Source organism: Akebia trifoliata, chromosome 4, assembly GCF_017979445.1.
Source record: "Akebia trifoliata isolate Shusen 1 chromosome 4, ASM1797944v1, whole genome shotgun sequence".
Lineage (NCBI taxonomy): Eukaryota > Viridiplantae > Streptophyta > Magnoliopsida > Ranunculales > Lardizabalaceae > Akebia > Akebia trifoliata.
Window position 1 is genome coordinate 42,668,469 of NC_141378.1, and position 21,834 is coordinate 42,690,302.

At 35.3% G+C, this 21,834-nt stretch overlaps 1 protein-coding gene across 4 annotated transcripts in view; it reads left to right on the forward strand.

Annotated features, from left to right (window-relative positions):
- Positions 1-19,251, forward strand: part of D2HGDH (FAD-linked oxidases family protein) — a 30,512-nt gene extending 11,261 nt beyond the window's left edge. For 2 of the 4 annotated variants that reach the window (XM_086441213.1, XM_086441214.1), the window contains 11 exons: positions 1,785-1,903; positions 3,486-3,581; positions 3,685-3,794; positions 4,899-4,979; positions 7,606-7,706; positions 15,959-16,067; positions 16,886-16,991; positions 17,167-17,252; positions 17,343-17,468; positions 18,839-18,935; positions 19,019-19,251. In XM_086441213.1, coding sequence (XP_086297339.1) covers positions 1,785-1,903; positions 3,486-3,581; positions 3,685-3,794; positions 4,899-4,979; positions 7,606-7,706; positions 15,959-16,067; positions 16,886-16,991; positions 17,167-17,252; positions 17,343-17,468; positions 18,839-18,934 — 1,030 coding nt within the window. In that variant the 3' untranslated portion in view covers position 18,935; positions 19,019-19,251. Of the gene's footprint in view, positions 1-1,784; positions 1,904-3,485; positions 3,582-3,684; positions 3,795-4,898; positions 4,980-7,605; positions 7,707-15,958; positions 16,068-16,885; positions 16,992-17,166; positions 17,253-17,342; positions 17,469-18,838; positions 18,936-19,018 lie in introns of those variants that run through there. The other 2 variants (XR_015178061.1, XM_086441215.1) reach the window with 2 other exon arrangements.
- Positions 19,252-21,834: the final 2,583 nt, after the last annotated feature.

Sequence of the window (21,834 nt, forward strand, 5' to 3'; positions counted from 1 at the left end):
AACTAAAGCTTGAAAAATTTGGTAAGGGATGATCTAGAAGAAACGATATTAGGCAAGAGATCCAAAAATGACACTCAAAAAATTTGGCAGGAGATGATCCAAAAGAAACACATCTCCTCATGGGTGGGATTTTGATGATCTTTTGAGGGGAGCGGATTATCTCTATCATGACCTCCAACTCTGGAAGCGGATTCTTTGTAGCACGCTTTTCCTGTAGAACCTTGTAGCATTATTTGGACCATTTACAAATGCTACGTGGCCAGCAATTTAAAAACCCAACTCTATCAATTAACTACGGTTAATTTTTTTTTTTTTTCTATTTTCAATCTAATAATAAAAAAAGAAATACAGTCCCACACATTTTTTTCATGCAAAACTCCATCTCTCCCATCTCTTTTGTTTTCGCCAGAAGCGAATCAATCACTGTCCACTCTTAATTTTTTAATGGACCTAAGGTAGTGTTCTGGAAATTTTTTAGAGATAAGAGAAGACCCAAATCCAGAGAGGGGCATGTTTGCTTCTAAACGTATTCAACCAGTTTTGAAGGATCAAAGTCACCTTTCACTGTTACTGGCAAGCTCTTCAGATCTTAATCCACCGCCTCTATTCTTGAAACATATGTAAAAAAAGATTCAAGATTTGATTTGAAAAATCGACTTCAATTGCATAGAAACACATTTGGATTCTAAAAATTAGAATAGTCGATTTTAGGTAAAAAGAGAAAAAAATGAAAATTTTGAGAGATTTGTGGATGAGATTTGTTCAAATTGAAAGAACTTTTTAAGATGGTTTATGGTGTCATTCTTGGTATCAAAGTTCTCACGAAGAGAATTTTGATATCAAGAATGTCCCACTGCCGGTGCTTGATTCTCTTCTGTGACTGTCCCACCTTTTATGGTGAAAACAAAGGAGATGAGAGAGATGGAGTTTTGCGTGAAAAAACGTGTAGGACTATATTTCTTTTTTATTATTAGATTAAAAAAAAAATTAACCGTAGTTAATTGATAGAGTTGGGTTAAATTGTTGGTCACATGATGTTTTTTGAATGGTCCAAATAATGCTACAGGGTGCTATAGGAAAAGCGTGCTATAGAGGATCTGCTTTCGGAGTTGGTGGTCGTAATAGGGATAATTAGCTCCCCTCTAAAAGTCTCCAAAATCTCACTCATGAGGAGATGTATTTGTTTTTTATCATTTCTTGCCAAAATTTCTGAGCTTGTTAGTTTTGGATCTCTTGCCTAATATCGTTTCTTTTGGATCATCTGTTGCTAATTTTTCTGAGCTTTAGTTTGCATAATATCCCTACCCATTGTGCATATAGACACATTCCGTGTATTCCATAATACTCTCAACTTTTATAAATAACAATTCAATAACCTGTCGATCACTGTAAGTTATAAGAGAATGGGTGATGCGATCCGGCTTCGAATTTACTCTGAAGAATTATGGTGCCGGGGTAGTTCTTACTCGTGTAGTTCTGGGGATCTTCTATCAACTCGTCAAAATCTTTTCATGATGACTCTCTATCAGCTCCCGTGCCTCACTTTCTACAGCCGTCCGTATTGCCCCCTCCGGCAATGAAGCATCAATTGCTGTTGGAGGCAACACAATTCGGAAAAGATGATGGCACCCAATAAAACAGCTCTCTGAATGGAAAGTTGACTCAAGTTAGCTTTTGTGTTCCACGACCGGCTCAATGAAAGCCAACAGTTTTATAGAACATGTGGCATTAGTCTATTTTGATATTTATTTTTTATTGTTAAAATTATTTATGATTTTATACAGATTTATTATGCCATTTGATTTGGGTGCCAAAGGAAGCTGTCAAATTGGTGGAAATGTTTCAACCAATGCTGGTGGCTTGCGATTTGTACGATATGGATCACTTCATGGAAACATCCTTGGTAAGAATTTGTTGTGCCCGTGAACGTAAAATTTTGTTATGTTAGTTAGGCCTCATTATGCTTTATTTATCTCTTTTTAATTATTGTTTTAGATACATAGCTAGGTATATTCCTTAGTCCGTACCATGCAATGCAATTGCTTCTTTCTTTTTTGCTTAAAGTAAATATTGTAATGCTTAATACATGTAGGCAGTATGGGGTGAGTAGATTGTAACTTTATTTTTTTGTTTCTTTTCTTCTTTTAGGAAAGACTGCATTTCTTTAGGGCTTCTGGAAGATATAAATGTGGACATACGACCCAAACAATTAAGAAGTATTGCATAGAGCTGTCTTTTCTATAATTAGTCATTTTATTCTGATGATTGTCTTTGGGATCTTTCTCTTACAAATATTTTATGCCATGTTCTCGCTAAGTACCTCTAGCAATTACCAAGTTAGTTTTCATTTATGGTTTTTTTTTCAGATAGAAGAAGATAAAATTATGAGAATGACAAATGTAAAATGCAATATTCTTGTATGATATTTCACTGAAATAAAGTATCATACGAGAAGATTTGTATAACCTACCTCGGTTCTTTTTTCACGCAAATAAAGGGAAGTTATTAAGGGACCTTAGTTTGAAAACGATTGGGAGGACCTTCATAGAACACCTGAGCAGCACATCCACACGGACGAAGAAACAAAAACAATCCAAAGAAGCATCTATTTTGTGAACCACCGAGATATATCCTGCTTCTATTTGAACATTATTTCTTTAGCATCTTCCACTGTATTGAGAACACGTGGATTTTTTGGGGTTGCATAGGACACTTTTGTAGTTAATCACCCATGAAATCACATTGTAGGCATCTCATCTATGAGGTTGATGATCAAGATGGACAAAAGGGAGCTCATATGAATATCATTGTCGAGGCTTTTAGAAGCAGTTTTTGACACTGAACCTGTTTTAAGTTGCAACTATAAATCTTCATAAGTACCTAGCATGTAAGTCACCTTCGTGCCTACTCTTTAAACAAGTTCTACCCACCTTTCCCCTACTACTGATAGTGAAATGGAGCTCCATGGAGTCTCACAATGGGTACTCACATGCCATAAGGCCATCAGTTGACTCATACTTCTCATGGTCCTCCATGAAATTCTAATAGAGTTGAGCGGTATAACCTTGCTTATCTTGCTGAGTAAGGAAATTTAGGCATAAGGACAAAAGGGCACTTTTCTTAATTGGGTAAAAAGGACATCATCTAAGTGAGAAAAGGAGTACTTTGACCTTACAACTAAAATGAAGTATATGGATGTTCACCTCCTAACACAAAAAATGTGTCAACTGTATATTTTCCTCCACTCTCGGGTGTGTCATACCCCAGTTAAGCTCCATGACCTCTTATATTCTTAGTTCTCCCCCTCTCCAATAGATCAGTCTTTTGGAGTAGTTGGTTGGTTAACAAAATGTATTCCAAAGTTGTATTCTATCAGTCCCCTCTATAAGCCATAGCACATGTAAAATTGTTGAAGACAAGTTATTATAGTTGGGGATATTGTATAAATCCCTCTCCTTCATATTTATCTTTTACTTGTCTTTCAGGTCTTGAAGTTGTCCTAGCAAACGGTACCGTGCTTGACATGCTTGGGACTCTACGCAAAGACAATACAGGGTATGATTTGAAACAATTATTTATAGGTATGCAATTACTTATTAATGATCAGTTGCTAATCCAATATAATATGTTTTAACTTTTTAATAAATGATGTAACAACGTGCAACTCTACTCTTGTTGGTGTAGGAAGTGAAGGATCATTGGGGATTGTAACTAAGGTTTCAATACTTACTCCTCCCAAGCTTTCTTCAACAAATCTAGCTTTTCTTGCTTGTAAAGATTATTTTAGCTGCCAGGTATGATCTACTTCCTCTGAAGCTTCTTTGCTCGGTTTCTGCATATGGCTTAACCAACACTAAGTCTTGGTTAGTGCTAACAAAGTGCAAATCTTTATGCATTTATATGGTCTTTGTTCTGGTTATCTTTACCATTATAATGAGAGAAGGCGGAGTAGAAGTGGTTTGGCACCAAAATTTGAGTGGTCATAAATACCCTTGGTTTTATATTTAAACTTAATATAATCAGGGTCATTTTGATCAAAAACCAAGAAAATTGCAGTGCATGACCCTAAAGAATCATGTTGGTTAGTTTTCAAAATAACAAAAATACGCTTTTTATGTTATATTCACCAACCCCTTAATCAATGTTTTAATTACATATAAACCCTTTTGATACATGTGCATTTGCACATGCTACCTTCTAGTTTCAATTAAAGAGAGAAGCACAACTTGTTTTTTATTCTTCCTTTTTTATTTTTTCTATTGGTAAAGTTAATTATATTAAGATAAAAGAAATGGTCGTCGAGATGACTGACCTTACAAAGGACAAAACAGACCACAGACAACCACCCCAACCAAAAGTTAATTCTCACAAAGATTAAAGACTCTATCCCACCTTACAAGAAAGTCCTAAAAAAAGATACCCTTAAACATCTTATGGACTTTGGACCAGAAGAACAAAACCACCAAAACAGAAATAATAAGATTTGGAGTTGACCATTCTTTGAAGGAAAGGAAGGGTCGACTTGTGTAGTTGTGTTATCATCTGTTATTATCTAGGCTGGTTGAAAGGATTTCCTAAATTCTTAGACGTACATGGGAAATTTGCATGGTGAATCCCTACATGGATACTTCATTCATGAGGAGGAGCTAATTTGGATGATATGTTGGATGGAGGTGGAACAAGAGCCCACTCTTCACTACATTGGAGGGCTGAGAACTCATAAATCATATTCCATCGCCACTTTTGTGTGTATAACATACAGATATGAAGACGCATGACATTCATAAACACTCGTTTCCATTTTTCATTGCTTGTTATTTTATGGTTTTGATTTCTCAGTTTGTAAGCAATAATTATATGTAATTTTGACAATTAATTCTCATTTATCATGTAAACAGGAACTCCTATTGGAAGCCAAGAGAAGACTCGGAGAGGTTCTTTCTGCGTTTGAGTTTTTGGATAATCAATCTATGGACTTGGTAAGATCATAACCTCATGTTTTATGTTGTGTATTAGAAGTCATAATTATTGTTGGATACTATTTTGTGACTTTGTTTAATTTTCACAAAAAGTTCCTACTAAAACTATCTACTGTTGAGGAATACTACAATTTCCGTGAAGAAGTCTAAGATAATGAAAACACCCACCTGTCAAATATCTCCCTCAGATCTCAATGAGTGTAACAAAAGGTTTGTCTTTTGACTGAGGTCATGTTAGCCAACCATGAAATTTAACTGAATTACTTGTTCTTTTATTTATTTTTGATTAGTATAAGATTTCAGTGAGTGAAAATAATCTGTATAATCAGAAGGAGGTCCGAGAAGACTCTCGAAGAAAAATATATCAATCAAGAGAAAGAGATGACATCAATAGTTCATAGTCTTCAAATATGGCGCTGATCATAAAATCCCACCTAAAGAAAGAACCAAAAAATATGATAGAACAAGAAGCAACAATGACTACAACTTCGTGCTGATCACAAAATCCCACCTAAATACGAAAGCTTAAAAAAGAATCCTCCAAATTCCTAAGAAGTCTTACACCAATAAAACAACCACCAAAGATACTTGTAATGATCTCCCTTTCTGAGCACTCCTTGGCCCTTGCCTTTAAAGTCCCTCTTGTCCAACTCCTTCGAAATGCCGTAATAGATTGCAAACGTAATAAATCCGCAATATTCTTGATCTAAAAGGAATCAGTAATCTAACTTTGGAGAAGGTGCATAACCAATTTAGGAATGATCCACTCAATACCACCGTAAGATGAAAAAAAATAAAAATTGGACCTGATAGCTCTAGTGAGATTTCAATGAATAAGAATGTGATTCACAGTCTCACCATTTGCTTAACATGAGGAGGAGAATTTAAAATAGAAAAAATCTCTAAAATGAGATGGTCCACAGTTTAGTGTCTAATCTAAAGCCACTATCCATATGAAAAAATCCTTAGACGGAACCCTTGTCCCCCAAATCAAATGTGCATGAAAGGATGATACATGCAAATTGGAAAGGGACTGAGAGAAATATTTGACCGCAATAATCAAGAGTCTTGGTCCCTCCACTCACAAACACCCTCAATTGTTAGAGAAGTAGGACATCAAAAATAGCTCAATGAGATTTGCAACCAAATCGACCGCCCAATCATTCATGTTGTACACTGGGGCTTTGACTTGATGTTGTGGACTCATTTGGGCAGCGTTGACTTTTTATAAGATTCAAGGTTAGACAATTGGACATTTGAAGTGCTTTTTGGGGTTTAAAGTCGTGTTAATCATTTAGTAGAATCAATATATTTTGTACAGTATATTGAATGACCATAATGCCCCTTAGAGAGATACGAGGTTGGGAGAGAGAGACATTGTTGTTCATATAGAGTGAAAAAAAGATGAGGTTGTTGTCTAATACATATAGAGAGAGAGATGAGGTTCTTGTCACATATATTTAGAGATAGATGGAAATGGATGTAAACCCTATCTGTTGTAGACAAAAAGATCATGGATAAAAGTAAATGGGTAGTTTGGGAATTATAAAACATGTAAGGGAAAAATCCATAAAAAAAATTCATTGGTTGAAAGAGGTAATTTTGGGAATTATTAAAAAGAAAGGGGGTGAAATCATAAGAACATATTCATTTGATGATTTACACAGGGTAGTTTGTCACTTTCGAAAATGGAGAGGGAAAAAAATTTAGACTAAAAAAATACTATATTGTTTAGCGGACTATCCTGCTTCCTGCAAGTGTAGGAAGCCAGAAGAGAGTTTGGGCCACTTTCAATTCTGTCCCAACTTTTGACTTCCTATTTTGTGGGAAATTGATCGCTCAGAATTTCGAGTCCCAATGCTTTTTCGGGAAGCCAGAAGGGGGTTTGAGCCACTTTCATTTCTGTCCCAACTTTTGACTTGTTTTGTGGGAACTTCATTGCTCACAATTTCGAGTCCAAACTCTCTTTTGGGAATCCATAAGTGGAAATCTGGTCCCCAAAAATGTTTCCAAATACAACCTTCTGTTTCTTTTTTAGGTGTTAGTGCTCATGGGAGGTATTTCACAATCTAATTTTGATGGGTATGCCAATAACAGCGGGGTTTGTGAAATATGTTTATTTTAATTGCAAAGTAGGATAGAGTGATATATTTTCGTTATAGTATAGCTTTCTTTATTTTTAGGAGGTCTATGAAAGGTCATCTTTCTCAGGTTGACAAAGAGCCCGTTTGGCTACACACTAAAAAGTAACTTTTTGACTTTTGAAAGTTAAAAAGTAAAAAAGTTAAAAAGTCTGTTTGGATTCATTTTAGAAAACTACTTTTAAAAAGTAAAAAATCCTACTTTTCAATAAGCAAAAGGAAACTACTTTCTACTTTCTATCCAAACGGGCTCTAAGTTATTATGACAAGGTTTAGTGGTTTCAAGCAATTGTTTAAAGTATATATAATTCTTGTTTTTTGATTCATGGTTTTCTCCCGTGGAGTAGATTAGTTTATGTTTATTCTAAATTAGTTGTAACTTCTCCCTCGTGAGGAACTTAGTGCAGTTTCAAGAAAAAATGATGGCATTATCAGTTTGTCATCTTTATGCTTTCACACATCTATTTTTATATTTGATTTAACAGGTTTTGACTCACTTAGACGGTGTTCGCAATCCATTGCTTCCCTCGATGTACAACTTCTATGTTCTTATTGAGACAACAGGCAGTGACGAATCTTATGACAAGTAACCTCTTTCCCTATTATTTGCATTTATCATGTAGCGAAAGTAATTTTATGTTTGCTTATTGGCATAATTCTATGTTACTTGTAAAATACTTTTTCTTCATATTCAGGTTTAGGTCCATAGTAGCTCCTATTTCACGATTTTAAACTAAATATGAGTTGCTTGGGTGTCCCTCTTTCTTTGATAATTAATTTCTTTGTTAAAGTCTTCAAGATACAAAGGAGAAGTGAAAATACAAATATCAGGAAAGATAATTTTCCACACACAAGAAGGGTATATATATGGGTAGCATCTGGCAGCCATCGTTAGGGAGACAAAGTTTGTCCTATATGGCTTAGAAGTTCCGAAACTGATTTTTTGTGAGGATGATCTCTATGGTGAGGAGACCATCTTCTCAAAGAATCTGTCTAATCTGAAACTTCTAACCTTGTCAAAAGTGGTTTACAAATTAACAGTAAAAAAATCGACGGTCCACAATTCTAAACCACTTTTGATGTGGGAAGGGGGGGGGGGGGGGTTGGTTTAGAACTTTCTGATTGGGCTTATTTTTTGTGGGGATGATCTCCTCACCATAGAGATCATCCTCACAAAAAATCAGCCCATTCTGAAACTTCTGACCCATATAAGACAAAGGCATTGGCTCCCTAACTTTGGACATATATATATATATATATATATATATATATATATATATGGGGAGCGTTCGGAGGCCCTAAAGAGAGCCGAACATTGTGCCAAACATTTTTCAAAACATGGGTTAGAAGCTTCAGAATGGGCTGAGTTTTTGTGAGGATGATCTCTATGATGAAAAGATCATCCTCACAAAAAATCAGCTCATTTTGAAATTTCTAACCCTAGTTTACAAGTTGAAGAATCGTGGACCGTCCTATTTTTGTAAACCACTTTTGATGGGGTTAGAAGTTTCAGAACAGGCTGATTTTTGGTGAGGATGATCTCCTCATCATAGAGATCATCCTCATAAAAATTCAGCCCATTCTGAAGCTTCTAACCCATGTTTTGAAAAATGTTTGGCACAATATCTGGCTCACTTTAGGGTACACACACACACACACACACACACACACACACACACACACACACACACACACACACACACATATATATATATATATATATATATATATATATATATATATATATATATATATATATATATATATATAGGGTCCCGTTCAGCACCAAACATTTTGGTCAACATTTTAGCCAACCATTTTTGTCCTACATGGGTTAGAAGTTTTGGAATGGGTTGATTTTTGGTGAGGATGATCTCTACGGTGAGGAGATCATCCTCACCAAAAATCAGCCCATTCCAAAACTTCTAGCCCTATGTTTACAAGTTGAAAAATCGTGGAACGTCCATTTTTTGTAAACCATTTTTGATGGGGTTAGAAGTTTTGGAATGGGCTGATTTTTGGTGATGATGATCTCCTCACCGTAGAGATCATCCTCACCAAAAATCAGTCCATTCCAAAACTTCTAATCCACGTTTTGAAAAATGTTTTGCCAAAATGTTTGGTGCTGAACATTTCCCATATATATATATATATATATATATATATATATATATATATATATATGGGTAGCGTTCAATGGCTAACTTTTTGGCAAAACATTTTTCAAAACATGAGTTAGAAGTTTTGGAATGGGCTGATTTTTGGTGAGGATGATCTCTACGGTGAGGAGATCATCCTCACCAAAAATCAGCCCATTCCAAAACTTCTAACCCATGTTTACAAGTTGAAAAATCGTGGACCGTCCATTTTTTGTAAACCATTTTTGATGGGGTTAGAAGTTTTGGAATGGGCTGATTTTTGGTGATGATGATCTCCTCACTGTAGAGATCATCCTCACCAAAAATCAGCTCATTCCAAAACTTCTAACTCATGTCTTGAAAAATGTTTGCCAAAAAGTTGGCCATTGAACGGGACCCTATATATATCCATCCAAATAAAAAGAAGAAGTTTATATTTGCTTCACTTTAGCAAAATATCATCTACTAGATAACTGGGGCATATGAAAATTCAGTGCTCATCTTGCAGCCAATTCTTGAGTGCCATCTATAACCACACATCAGCAATCTCCCAACAACACTTGATGGCAACCTATTATCTGTAGAAGAATCCGGAAATCTAATCTCATAGAATCAAGAAAATAGGATATTCTTCTTGATTATTCTTGATTACTCTTAACTTTGTAGAATATTCCTGTAATCTTCTACAATAGGATAATTGGTTTATTATTCTAGATTATTCTTGAAGTTCTAGATTATTCTTGTAATAGGATAGTTGGTCTATAAATACCACTATTGGGGCATTTGTAATGATAATCCAAGAATTCTCAATAAATTCAATTTTTCTACATGGTATTAGAGTACTAGGTTCTGATATAGGGATTACCTATGGCGGGCCAAAATCCGTGGAAGACGGTTTTAACCGGTGCGACTAGCAAGGACTCAGCGGCGTCAAGGGAAAGCACCGCAAGTTCGAACCTGAACTCCTCCATCTCATTCAGTGGTTCGGAAGGGTCTACGAATTCGTTCCAATTAAATATCCACCGTCTAAATGAAAAAAAACTACACGGAATGGTCGCAAATCGTTCGTTTGATTTTGGAAGGCAAGCCTCAAAATTGGAAGAAGAAGTCTGGTGGAGAGGGGCGTGCACTTCAGGCTAGTGTCTCGGATCAAGAGCAGCAGTTTTCTTCAAGTTCGTTTCCTTTCACCAAGGAGCAGATAGACCAACTGTACAAGTTTCTCGAGTCTCAGAAAAATCCTTCTTGTTCTTTGGCTCAAAAAGGTAATTTCCTGAAAACAGCTCTCATTAGCTAACCCTGATCGCACCTGGATCATCGATTCAGGTGCAACCGATCATATGACAGGGTTGTCAAATCTTTTTTCTTCGTATAATTCTTGTGCAGGTAATCAGAAAATTAAGATTGCAGATGACTCTCTTTCAGCCATTGCAGGAAAATGTTCTATTATAGTATCTCCATCACTCACTCTTCACGATGTTCTTCACGTTCCCAAACTTTCCTGTAATCTTTTGTCTGTCAGCAAGCTAGCCCGTGATCAAAATTGTCAAACTAATTTTTTCCCAACTCATTGTGTGTTCCAGGATTTGACCTCGGGGAGGATGATTGGCAGTGCTAAACAGAGTGTAAGACTCTCCTTCCTTGATCATGGATCTGAATCGAGGCGACAATCTCAACAAATAAGTTCCTGCTTTGAATCTATTTCTGTTTCCAATAATAATATTATGTTATGGCATTTAAGATTAGGTCATCCAAGTTTCAAATATTTAAAACATTTATTTCCTAAGTTGTTTGGCAATAAAGATCCATCTATGTTTCACTGTGAAATATGTGAATTTGCAAAACACCACCGTACATCTTTTCCTTCACAATCATATAGACCATCAAAATCTTTCACTATTATTCACAGTGATGTTTGGGGTCCTAATAAGATAAGTACACCTTCTAACAAGAGATGGTTCATCACATTTACGGATGATCATACTCGACTCTACTGGGTGTATTTATTGAAAGAAAAATCAGAGGCCGAACGCGTTTTTAAAATTTTTTACAATATGGTGCAGACTCAATTTCAAACTAACATACAAGTTTTCAGGAGTGATAATGGGAAAGAGTATTTTAACATGACCTTGGGAAATTTTTTTCTTGAAAAATGAATAATTCATCACAGTTCTTGCATCGATACACCCCAACAGAATGGTGTTGCAGAAAGAAAAAATAAACATCTGTTGGAGGTGGCTCGTGCGTTACTTTTTGCAACTAAAGTTCCCAAGTATCTATGGGGAGAGGCTGTTTTAACTGCTGCGTACTTAATAAACAGAATGCCCTCCAAAGTTTTACAATTTCGAACTCCTTTCCAAGTTTTCACAAATTGTTTTCCAACTGCTAGACTTTCTGCTGATCTACCTCTAAAAATATTTGGTTGTACGGTTTTTGTTCATGAACATCGAAAAATTGGAAAACTTGAGCCCAGAGCTATAAAATGTGTCTTCATTGGTTACTCCCCAACTCAGAAAGGCTATAAATGTTTTGACCCGATATCGAACAAATGTTTTGTCACAATGGATGTTACATTTTTTGAAAAACAACCATATTTTAAGGATATTCATCTTCAGGGGGAGATTTTTAAGGAAGATTCATTTAACTCAGGCAATGTTTTTCTCTCAGATGATGTGTTTTTCTTGTAGGAGTCTGAGTCTAGTATCTCTGCACCTACAGTAAATGGCCAAGATTCATTTCTTGAAACTCCTCCTATTATGAGTAATGTTTCCCCTGAGCCTAGGCCTACATTTGAAAAACAATCTAAAAATCAGAATTCTGAACAACAATTTTTTGAAACCGAAAATTAAAGAACAACCTACTATAATGTCACAACATGATAATAGATTCAAGGATGGTGACCGAACTTGGAAAAGGATTGTTTACTTGAAGAAGAATCATAAGAAAAGGAAAGACGAATTGACTCTACAGCACAGCCATGATTCTGAACCAAGGATGAATCAACAATCTGAGTCTGTTACAGGTAATTCTCTTTCTCTTCCCAATAGTCAGTCTAAGCCTTCTGATTTAGACATTCCTATAGCTCTTCGTAAAGGGGTTAGATCTTATACTAATCATCCACTGTCTAAATATGTATCATATTCGAAATTGTCTTCATCTCTTGCTGCTTTTACCTCTCAATTGTCCAGTGTAGAAATTCCTAACAGTGTACAGGAGGTTCTAAAGATTCCAAAGTGGAAGGAAGCAGTACTTGAAGAGATGAGAGCTCTTGAGAAGAACAATACTTGGAGTGTTGAGGCATTACCAGCTGGGAAGACCACTGTTGGTTGTAAATGGGTCTTCACTATGAAGTACAACTCTGATGGTTCAGTGGAAAGATACAAGGCTAGGTTGGTGGCAAAGGGATTCACCTAGACATATGGCATTGATTATTCTGAGACTTTTGCTCCTGTTGCAAAATTAAACACGGTGAGAGTACTTTTATCTATTGCTGCTCATCTGGACTGGCCCTTGCAACAACTAGATGTGAAGAATGCCTTCCTCAATGGTGACTTGGAGGAAGAAGTGTACATGGATAGTCCGCCGGGCTTTGAGGAAAAGTTTGGCTCAAGAATATGCAAACTAAAAAAGTCTCTGTATAGTCTCAAATAGTCTCCAAGGGCATGGTTTGAGAAGTTCACATAGTCTGTCAGAAAACAAGGATATTCTCAAGGACAAGCTGATCATACCTTGTTTTTCAAGTTCTCTCATGAAGGAAAGGTTGCTGTGCTAATAGTTTATGTTGATGATATTATTCTCATAGGTGATGATGTGATCGAAATAGAGAGACTGAAGAAGAGCCTTGCTTTAGAATTCGAGATTAAGGATTTGGGAGCGCTAAGATATTCCCTTGGCATGGAAGTTGCTCGTTCAAGGAAAGGAATCGTTGTCTCTCAACGAAAGTATATTCTTGATCTTTTGAAGGAAACCGAGTTAAGTGGTTGTAGACCGGCTGAGACTCCCATGGATCCCAATGTAAAGCTTTGGGAAGAGGGAAGTGTTCCTGTTGATACTGGTAGATACCAGAGATTGGTTGGAAAACTAATATATTTATCTCATACTCGACCGGATATTGCCTTCTCTGTCAGTGTTGTTAGTCAATTTATGCACGCACCTTATGAAGAACACCTCGAGGCGGTCTACCGAATTTTGAGATATTTAAAGTCTACTCCTGGAAAAGGTCTGTTTTTCAAAAAGACAAATCAAAGGAGTGTTGAGGTATTTACTGATGCAGATTAGGCACGTTCGGTGAATGACAGGAGATCTACTTCAGGGTATTGCACCTTTGTGTGGGGAAACTTGGTTACCTGGAGAAGCAAGAAGCAAAATGTTGTTGCCAGAAGTAGCGTAGAGGCTAAGTTTAGAGCAATGACTCAAGGGATCTGTGAGGTATTGTGGATATACAGAATCCTCGAAGAACTCAAGATGACTGTGGAACTTCCTCTGAAGCTGTACTGCGACAGCAAGGCTGCAACAAGTATTGCTCACAATCCTGTCCAGCATGATAGGACGAAACACATTGAGATTGATCGACATTTCATTAAGGAAAAAATTGAAGCTGGAATTGTTTGCTTGCCGTTTGTGCCTTCTAATCAGTAAACAGCCAACATCTTGACTAAGGGGCTTGCTAGACCTAACTTTGAACATCTGATAAGCAAGTTAGGCATGATTGACATCTATGCACCAACTTGAGGGGGAGTGTAGAAGAATCCGGAAATCTAATCTCATAGAATCAAGAAAATAGGATATTCTTCTTGATTATTCTTGATTACTCTTAACTTTCTCGAATATTCCTGTAATCTTCTACAATAGGATAGTTGGTTTATTATTCTAGATTATTCTTGAAGTTCTAGATTATTCTTGTAATAGGATAGTTGGTCTATAAATACCACTATTGGGGCATTTGTAATGATAATCCAAGAATTATCAATAAATTCAATTTTTCTACAGTATCATTAAACGAGCTCCCCTTTACTGCTGAAGTTTTGGAAAAGTTCTAATTGTTGGTCAAAGTTGAAGGCTGCACATCCTTATTGAAAACATGTTAATTCTAGATAATTCATTATCCATATTCTTTTAGAAACATTACGTTTCAAAATATTTGAATCCTTATTGTACAGTATATTGTCTATATCGTGGACTATCCTTAAAAGAAATAAGTCCATTTTGACATACCTAATCTCATGAAAAGTTCACTTGGATCTAAAAAATTTACGCTCCAATTAAACTGTTACATTAGGTAAACTTTTGATATTGCTCGTAATGTTGAATTAGACTGATCTTGTTAATGATAAGGTCACGATAAAGAAAATTTAATATATGGATTTCGAACGTGATCTCTATGTATCCCACCACTGCAAATAAGAATAGTTAATATATTTAGATGGACTTGTATCTATATCTAATCTATATGTGACCCCACCATTCTGAAAAAAAATCAGTCCATTGCCAATTACATAGCATAGTGAACAGGGGATTACTATTTGTCAATATTCTAGATTGTCCATTTCAATGATACCTTGAACTTCGAATTTGAGAAAGGACTTAATGTTTCCCCATTTCTCTCCATAAGGGCGTACCTAAAAATGAACACAACGCCCTATATATAATTTCGTGCCATGTGATTCATTGCCTCCGTCCTTTCAAAACTTTACAGTGGTAATGCATAACTGAGGGTTATAGTCTGTGACTCTGCATGAGTGCTATGTGAGAATGAACTTATGTATGGTAGTGGATCTGAAGGAGGAACAACACTAAATACTTCCTATGATGTAGACATCTCTCAAACACCTGAATCAAAATCTAAGATAAAAAATCAAATGGATCTAGGGTTTGATGACTTCTGCAGAGCTGGTCTGTGACATCTACTAGCTTTTTTTTGTTCTATGTGGTGCATCTAGGGTTTGACAACTCACGGTAGATTCCCTTGACAGATGGACAAGCTTTGATACAATGTTGAACTTCTTAGGTTATAACCATTAAAAAAGGATTTGAAGAAGATAATCAGAATATTGAGGAGAAGAAAACTAAGGAAAGAGGATGATGAAAAAGGAGATGAACTTTTTATGGTTCAGCTTCCTATCACATTCTTTTTATATTAAATGGGTCAGAAACCCTAAATTAAAATCTATGTGGGCTCGAAGGACCAACAATAATTCAATAAAATGAAATATATAGACTAAGGAAATACGAGCTGATTGATTGGCAGTCGATTGATCGAAACTAATATCCGATTGATCGAATATTAATTCCCCAAAAAATATTCAAGTCAGCAAGATGAATTTTGTGAAAATATTCTAGAATATATTTTACCTTAATGGAACTATACCCCACTTGAATGGTTTATAAGCACTCTAAGGATACTTTGGATTTGGAAGCAAGGAAACATGAGTTTTTTTTTTTTTTTTTTTTCATGAGGTTGTTCCTAATATCAAAGCTTTTCTTTTTTGGTTTAAGCTCTCTTAGGGTTGCAGGTTTTTTTCCCCCAAGAATTTGGTTTTGGATGGGATGTTTATGTAGTTTTTTTTTTGTCTTAATTTATTGTTGGTAGGTCTCATGGACCTCCTTGATTCATTCCTATATTATTTTTCTCTCTCCTTAATAAATTCTGTACTAAAAAAAAAAATATTACTAAGACTTCTCAAGTTTGTGTTCATTCTCCTAGAGAGAAGCTCGAGGCATTCCTACTTCGCTCCATGGAAGGTGGTTTGGTATCTGATGGTGTTATCGCACAAGACATAAACCAGGCATCTTCATTCTGGCGTATCCGTGAGGTTCTATCTCATAAAACTTTATATGCGTATTGAGAATTTAAAAATACTATTACTATGCTATGTACTAGGAAGGTATTTTTGTATCATCTAACTGCCAGTAAATTAGGATACTTCCTCTACCTCCGTATTGTTTGCTTGTAATTATCCATTAAGAAAGCATGAATGTAGCACAGACCTGCATAAGCTACAGAGGTGATTGAAGGGGTCTTCATCAAATTGTAAGTGGTATCCTTTGCGCTGTGTTTGGATTGAAAGAAGAGAAGAGAAGAGAAGAGAAAATAAGCGAATTTCTCTCCATTTCTCTTGATTGGATTGTTAAGTGGGGAGAGAAGAGGAGAAAAAAAAAAGTGAGTTTTCTCTCTCCAAAAGTAGAGAGAAGAGGAGAGAAACCCTTTAAAAAAATTTATAATTCAAACTCTTCCCCTAGATCTCTTTTAAGATATTTTAAAATTCCAAAGTTGTCCCAAGTTTTCTCATGTCAATCCAAACATAGTGGAGAGAAATTGAGTTTCTCTTCTCTTCTCTTCCCTTCTCTTTTCTTCTCTTAATGAGTTTCTCTTCTCTCCACTTCTCTTAATCCAAACATAGCCTTAAAGGGATTATATTGCCACACCAAATTTTACTAATAGCACACCATCTCATATGACATCATCAAAGAATTAGCACACATCTAGGTGTGCTCTTAGTAAAAGTTGGTGTGGCAATAGACATTCTATTAATAAATTAGGGACAGTTGAAGTGTTGTAGTTTATTTATCATGGCTCTTGAAACTAGCTTCATGACTTGTATGTAAGCGAACCCTTTTAATATGGTGTCAGGGTATAACAGAAGCATTGATGAAAGCAGGGGCCGTCTACAAATATGATTTGTCATTGCCTCTTGAGCAGATGTACAATCTTGTTGAGGAAATGCGACTACGGCTTGGTAATTGATCTTATAATATCCACTTTTAATGATGTTGATATATTATTTTATGTCCCCAATTTGTCTAAGATGGCTTATCTATAAGTTATCTGAGAGAAACCCATTATCATGATCGTACCCGTAAAAAAAAATAGTTCCAAATGCATCACATTCAGTGTCTAGTTGGATTTTCTAGGTCAGTCAGCAAAAGTATTGGGATATGGTCACCTTGGAGATGCTAACTTGCACCTGAATATTTCAACACCAGAATACGACGACGCTGTAAATATTTTGTTCCTACTTTACTCGCAGAGTTGTTCTTACATTTTGTTGAATTTTCATTCAGTCATTCATTTATACTGAACATTGCAGATTTTAGCACAAATTGAACCTTTTGTTTATGAATGGACATCCAAACACCGAGGAAGTATCAGTGCGGAGCATGGCCTTGGACTGATGAAAGCCAATGAAATTCACTACAGCAAATCACCTGAAACTGTACGTATCGGCTATGCATCTTTTTGGGTATTTTAGAAATGACCCCTCCCCCCCTGTTAAATTGGTGATATTAGGTTTACTCCCTTGAAAGCAAGATTAGTTTTACCCCCCCTTGACCGTAAATCAACATTATTTTTTCTTGATGATTTAATGGTGAAATTTTGATTTTGATTTTTTTTTTCAAAATGCTCTTCAAATACTCAAATTACTAAATTGAAATTTGTAGAAAAAAAAAAAACTCATCAAGAAAAAGTAAGTTGGTTTACGGTCAAGGGGTTAAAACTAATCTTGCATTTTGCAAAGGGGTAAATCTAATATGACCAATTTAACAAAGGGGTTGTTTCTAAAATACCCTATCTTTTTTGTTCTTATGCGACACGGTGTCCCCACCCCTTTGGAAATGGGACTAATCCCTGTTGATACGCCCAGCCACCATAAATTGGAGTATCGGGGAGTTGCAGGTGAGGAGACTCAATCTCACAACCCTGGGGAGTACACCCAAGTCATTGAACCACTGCTCCAGCACTTAGGTGGTGTCTGCTATGCATATTTGTGATATTTGAAAAAATCTAGCAACATTATCCAGGATCTAAAGCAGTGATAAGAAATTTTTTACTTTGCAATGAGGTTAAATGACTTCTTGAAGATGACTTTGCAAAATATTATTAGGTTCCAATTTTTGGTTCTTATAATTTAATGCATAAAGTACTTAAGCCTTCTCTCATATATGGGGGAATGCTAACATCCAAGACCTAATGTGGACGTTAACAACCTCCGCAATACTGAATTCTCCAAAAGTACCCTTAAATTTTTTATTATTTTTTTCTTTAAATTGTCCAATGATTTTTATAAGTATAAAAGAACCTTCGAAAACATTATTTACGAAAGTGCCATTGTACAATGTCAAAGACACCCTTGTTTTTTTGCACTAAATGACGACAATAAATTCATTTTAGATATGTTTTTTTGGAAAAACCAAGATTGTGGATATTGTTAATGTTCTCACGAGGTCTTGTACATTGACATTTCCCATTATATATATGGGAAAAATTGAAAAATAAAACATAAAAAATCATCGATTTATTGGCCCAAAACATCTGGCAATGAGATTAGTGACTATTAATATGCCGATAAATTCCTTTAACCTTGTCATTTTAGCTGTATTTGCTAATTTTAGGGTATCTTCTGCCGTCGACGTTCTAAGATAATAAATATAATCCAATTTTACCAAGCTAAAATACTGTTAATTGTTGGTTCAAAAGGAATTGTGAATTTGAAAGAAAGTGCTGTTTCATTCTAGGCTTGTTCCGTGATAGCATTTCGGGCTTTTTATGCATGCATCTTAGCCATTTGTGGTATGTTTGGATCAGGTACAAGTTATGGCTTCCATCAAGAAGTTATTGGACCCCAATGGGATACTGAACCCTTACAAAGTACTTCCACACTCCCTCCATCCTTCTGCCTGAGGTAAGGCACTTGACCCCCTTAGAACCTTTCTCACTAAGTCTGGTTACTTAGCTAATTTATCATACTTTTTTGCGATGTTTCAGGCAGTGTGAACACCATATCCTGTCAATATGTGTACGAAAGATCAAACCCCATCACTGTGTAAGCCAGACAACTTGGTAATGATGCTGAGAAAAATGGTATGAACTAAGAACTTATTTCTGTTTCTTTCTGACCACAAAATAAATTAAAAACACAGATGTATCTATATTGTTTCGTAATGCTACACATATTTGTTGGAAATAAAGAAAATAGGTTATAACCTTAATGTTTGAAATGAGTTAGCAAAGACGCATAGTTTAATGTTATAAATGATCACATTTGATTTTGCTATGTATTGGAGCTTTCTGAACCCAAAAAAGTGGTTATGAGAAAATCTGACAAACAGGTTTGGACTTTGGAGGAAACATATCTTAGGTTTGTCACTGGTGTGGATTTGGGCCTGGAAATTGTCTGTATGGGCCATTCTTTATGGGCTTGACAACTTCAAAGGGTGCGGGATAGGACTCAGCCCAGTAGCCTATAACACAAGGGTGGATTTGGTCGGGCCCTTTTCAAACTTTCTCAATGTTTTGGCCTGGGCCTTCTAATAAGTGAACAGGTGTGAATAGGGTTGTCAATGGATAGTCGAAAATTCGGATATTATCCGAAAATTTTGGATATCGGGTTTGAATTTGGATAATTTTATACATTCGAATCCTTATCGGATACGGATTCGGATATTAACATTTCGAATCTGATAATATCTGATTCGAAATAATATATAATATATATTATTTTATTTGATTTATTTATTATATACATAGTATAATATATAATATGTTGTTTTTTTTTAATAATGAAAAAGCAACTGGATAAGGAAAAATTGTATTTTTTTTTTTGTAATATACAAATTATTCGAATTTTAATCAGATATTATCTGATATCCAATAGGATAATCGGATTCGAATTCGGATAGAATTTTAGAACATCCGTTGGATTCGAATTCGAATTCGGATATCAGATAAAAATTTTGGATTCAGATATTACTGTATTCGAACCGATTAGCGATAAGCATCCATTGACAGCCATAGGTGCGAAGAGATAGATAGACCACATCTTCTGGTAAGTCCTTGATCCTTGCATTCCTTGTCCACACAAGATTTATGGTTGAAAATTTATGTTACAAACTGATGGAAAATTTTGGCTTGGATCCTATTCGGGTATTATTAACATACCTAGAATAAAAATCTACTATATACAATGATTTTGATTTCTTTTAGTTCCCATTCCAATCATTGAGGTAATTTCATAAGTAAAACATCTTGTTTATCTTCAATGAAAATAAACAAGTTGGGGGGAATTCAAAATTCTAACCTAGTGTAGTGTAGATTCATCATTGTAAAATTTTCATATTTGGCCCATGGTTTAGTTTTGTATCCATAATGAATAAATCTTGACTCCAATGACAAGAAATCGTCAATCAGGATCTCTGGGGTCAAGTGGGACCTGGGAGTTTGTGCTGTTTATAAAAGTGGTACATTTTTTTTTTTTCTTCACTTGGTGACTCTTCAAATCTTCAAAAATTCAAACATTTGATCATATAATATTTATGTTTGTTTCCTTCCATATCTTGGGTCTGAATAGAATTTTTATAATCTTTCAATGGCCTTTAACTTATCTAATTAATTTACACCGAAAATTTCTTCTTAAATTTCCTTTTAAAAAAAAAAAAAAAGAATTTTAAAAGATAAAAATCATTATTAAGATTTCTTTCTTCATTATTATAATGGAAGATCCTATAGCAATTATAAATGGGTCGGACTTGAGAGCTCCATTAGATGCAAGTTTCCCATTTACAGCCTTGGATTCTTCTTGTTCTTGGAGTAGCTTTAACACATTTTATTAAACAGAGTGGACTTCAACGTCTCTTTATTTTAATTCATCTTTGGCTTTGTTTTCCATTTCTTCACTATTAAAAACATACCTACTCCTTTTGACTTCCATTTCTATATTATAACAATTAGTTTTCAAATAAAATATAGATATACCCCCCTATAGTTTATGAATACCTTACATTTTCAAATCATTACCATACCCCTTAACTTCTATCAGAGACTATATAATAATGGTTTGGGTAAGAGGTAGAAGGCAAGGGTATTTTGTCCAATTCAATTAGCTTATCATATAAGACCATAGTCAAGGGATACTCAAATCATTTTGAAACTAAAGGTGGGGGTATTTCAAATTTCACTAAAACAGAAGAGGTGGCGTCTATCTATCTATCTATCTATATCTCATTCACAATCACAGGCGGCGGTCACGCCTAAAACCCGTTGAACAAATTCGACCAGTTAACTCGGACGAGTCACTCTGAGTTTCGCAGAGTCAGGTTAGAAATTCAGCTGTTTATAAGAGAGATACTATTGCCACATCATCTTTTGCTAACGCCACCCTAATTTTTATGCATCTTACCAATGAATTAGCACGTATCTTGGGGTGGCGAGACTATCAACCAGCTGATTTTTTGATAAAAATACTGGTGTTTTTTTTTGTCCACTATATTTGTTATTTTCTAAATAAAAATATAATTTTGTGTCTGGAAATCTTTTAATCCATTGTATTTTACAAAGTAAAATATAATTTTGTATATATATAAATTGCGAGTTAAATGATTTATATCATATACAATTAAATAATTTGGCCGATTCACATCGACATCTTGATATGAGACGAGGAGAAATATTGAGTTTCAAAATTATGTACCAATGCGTGATTCAAACAGTTGACTCGACTCGGTGGAATACGAGTCGAGTTTCAAAATAGTCAAATCTGTCTTTCGTCCCGTGTAAGCAATTGAAGTAGATATAGTCAAAAGTGA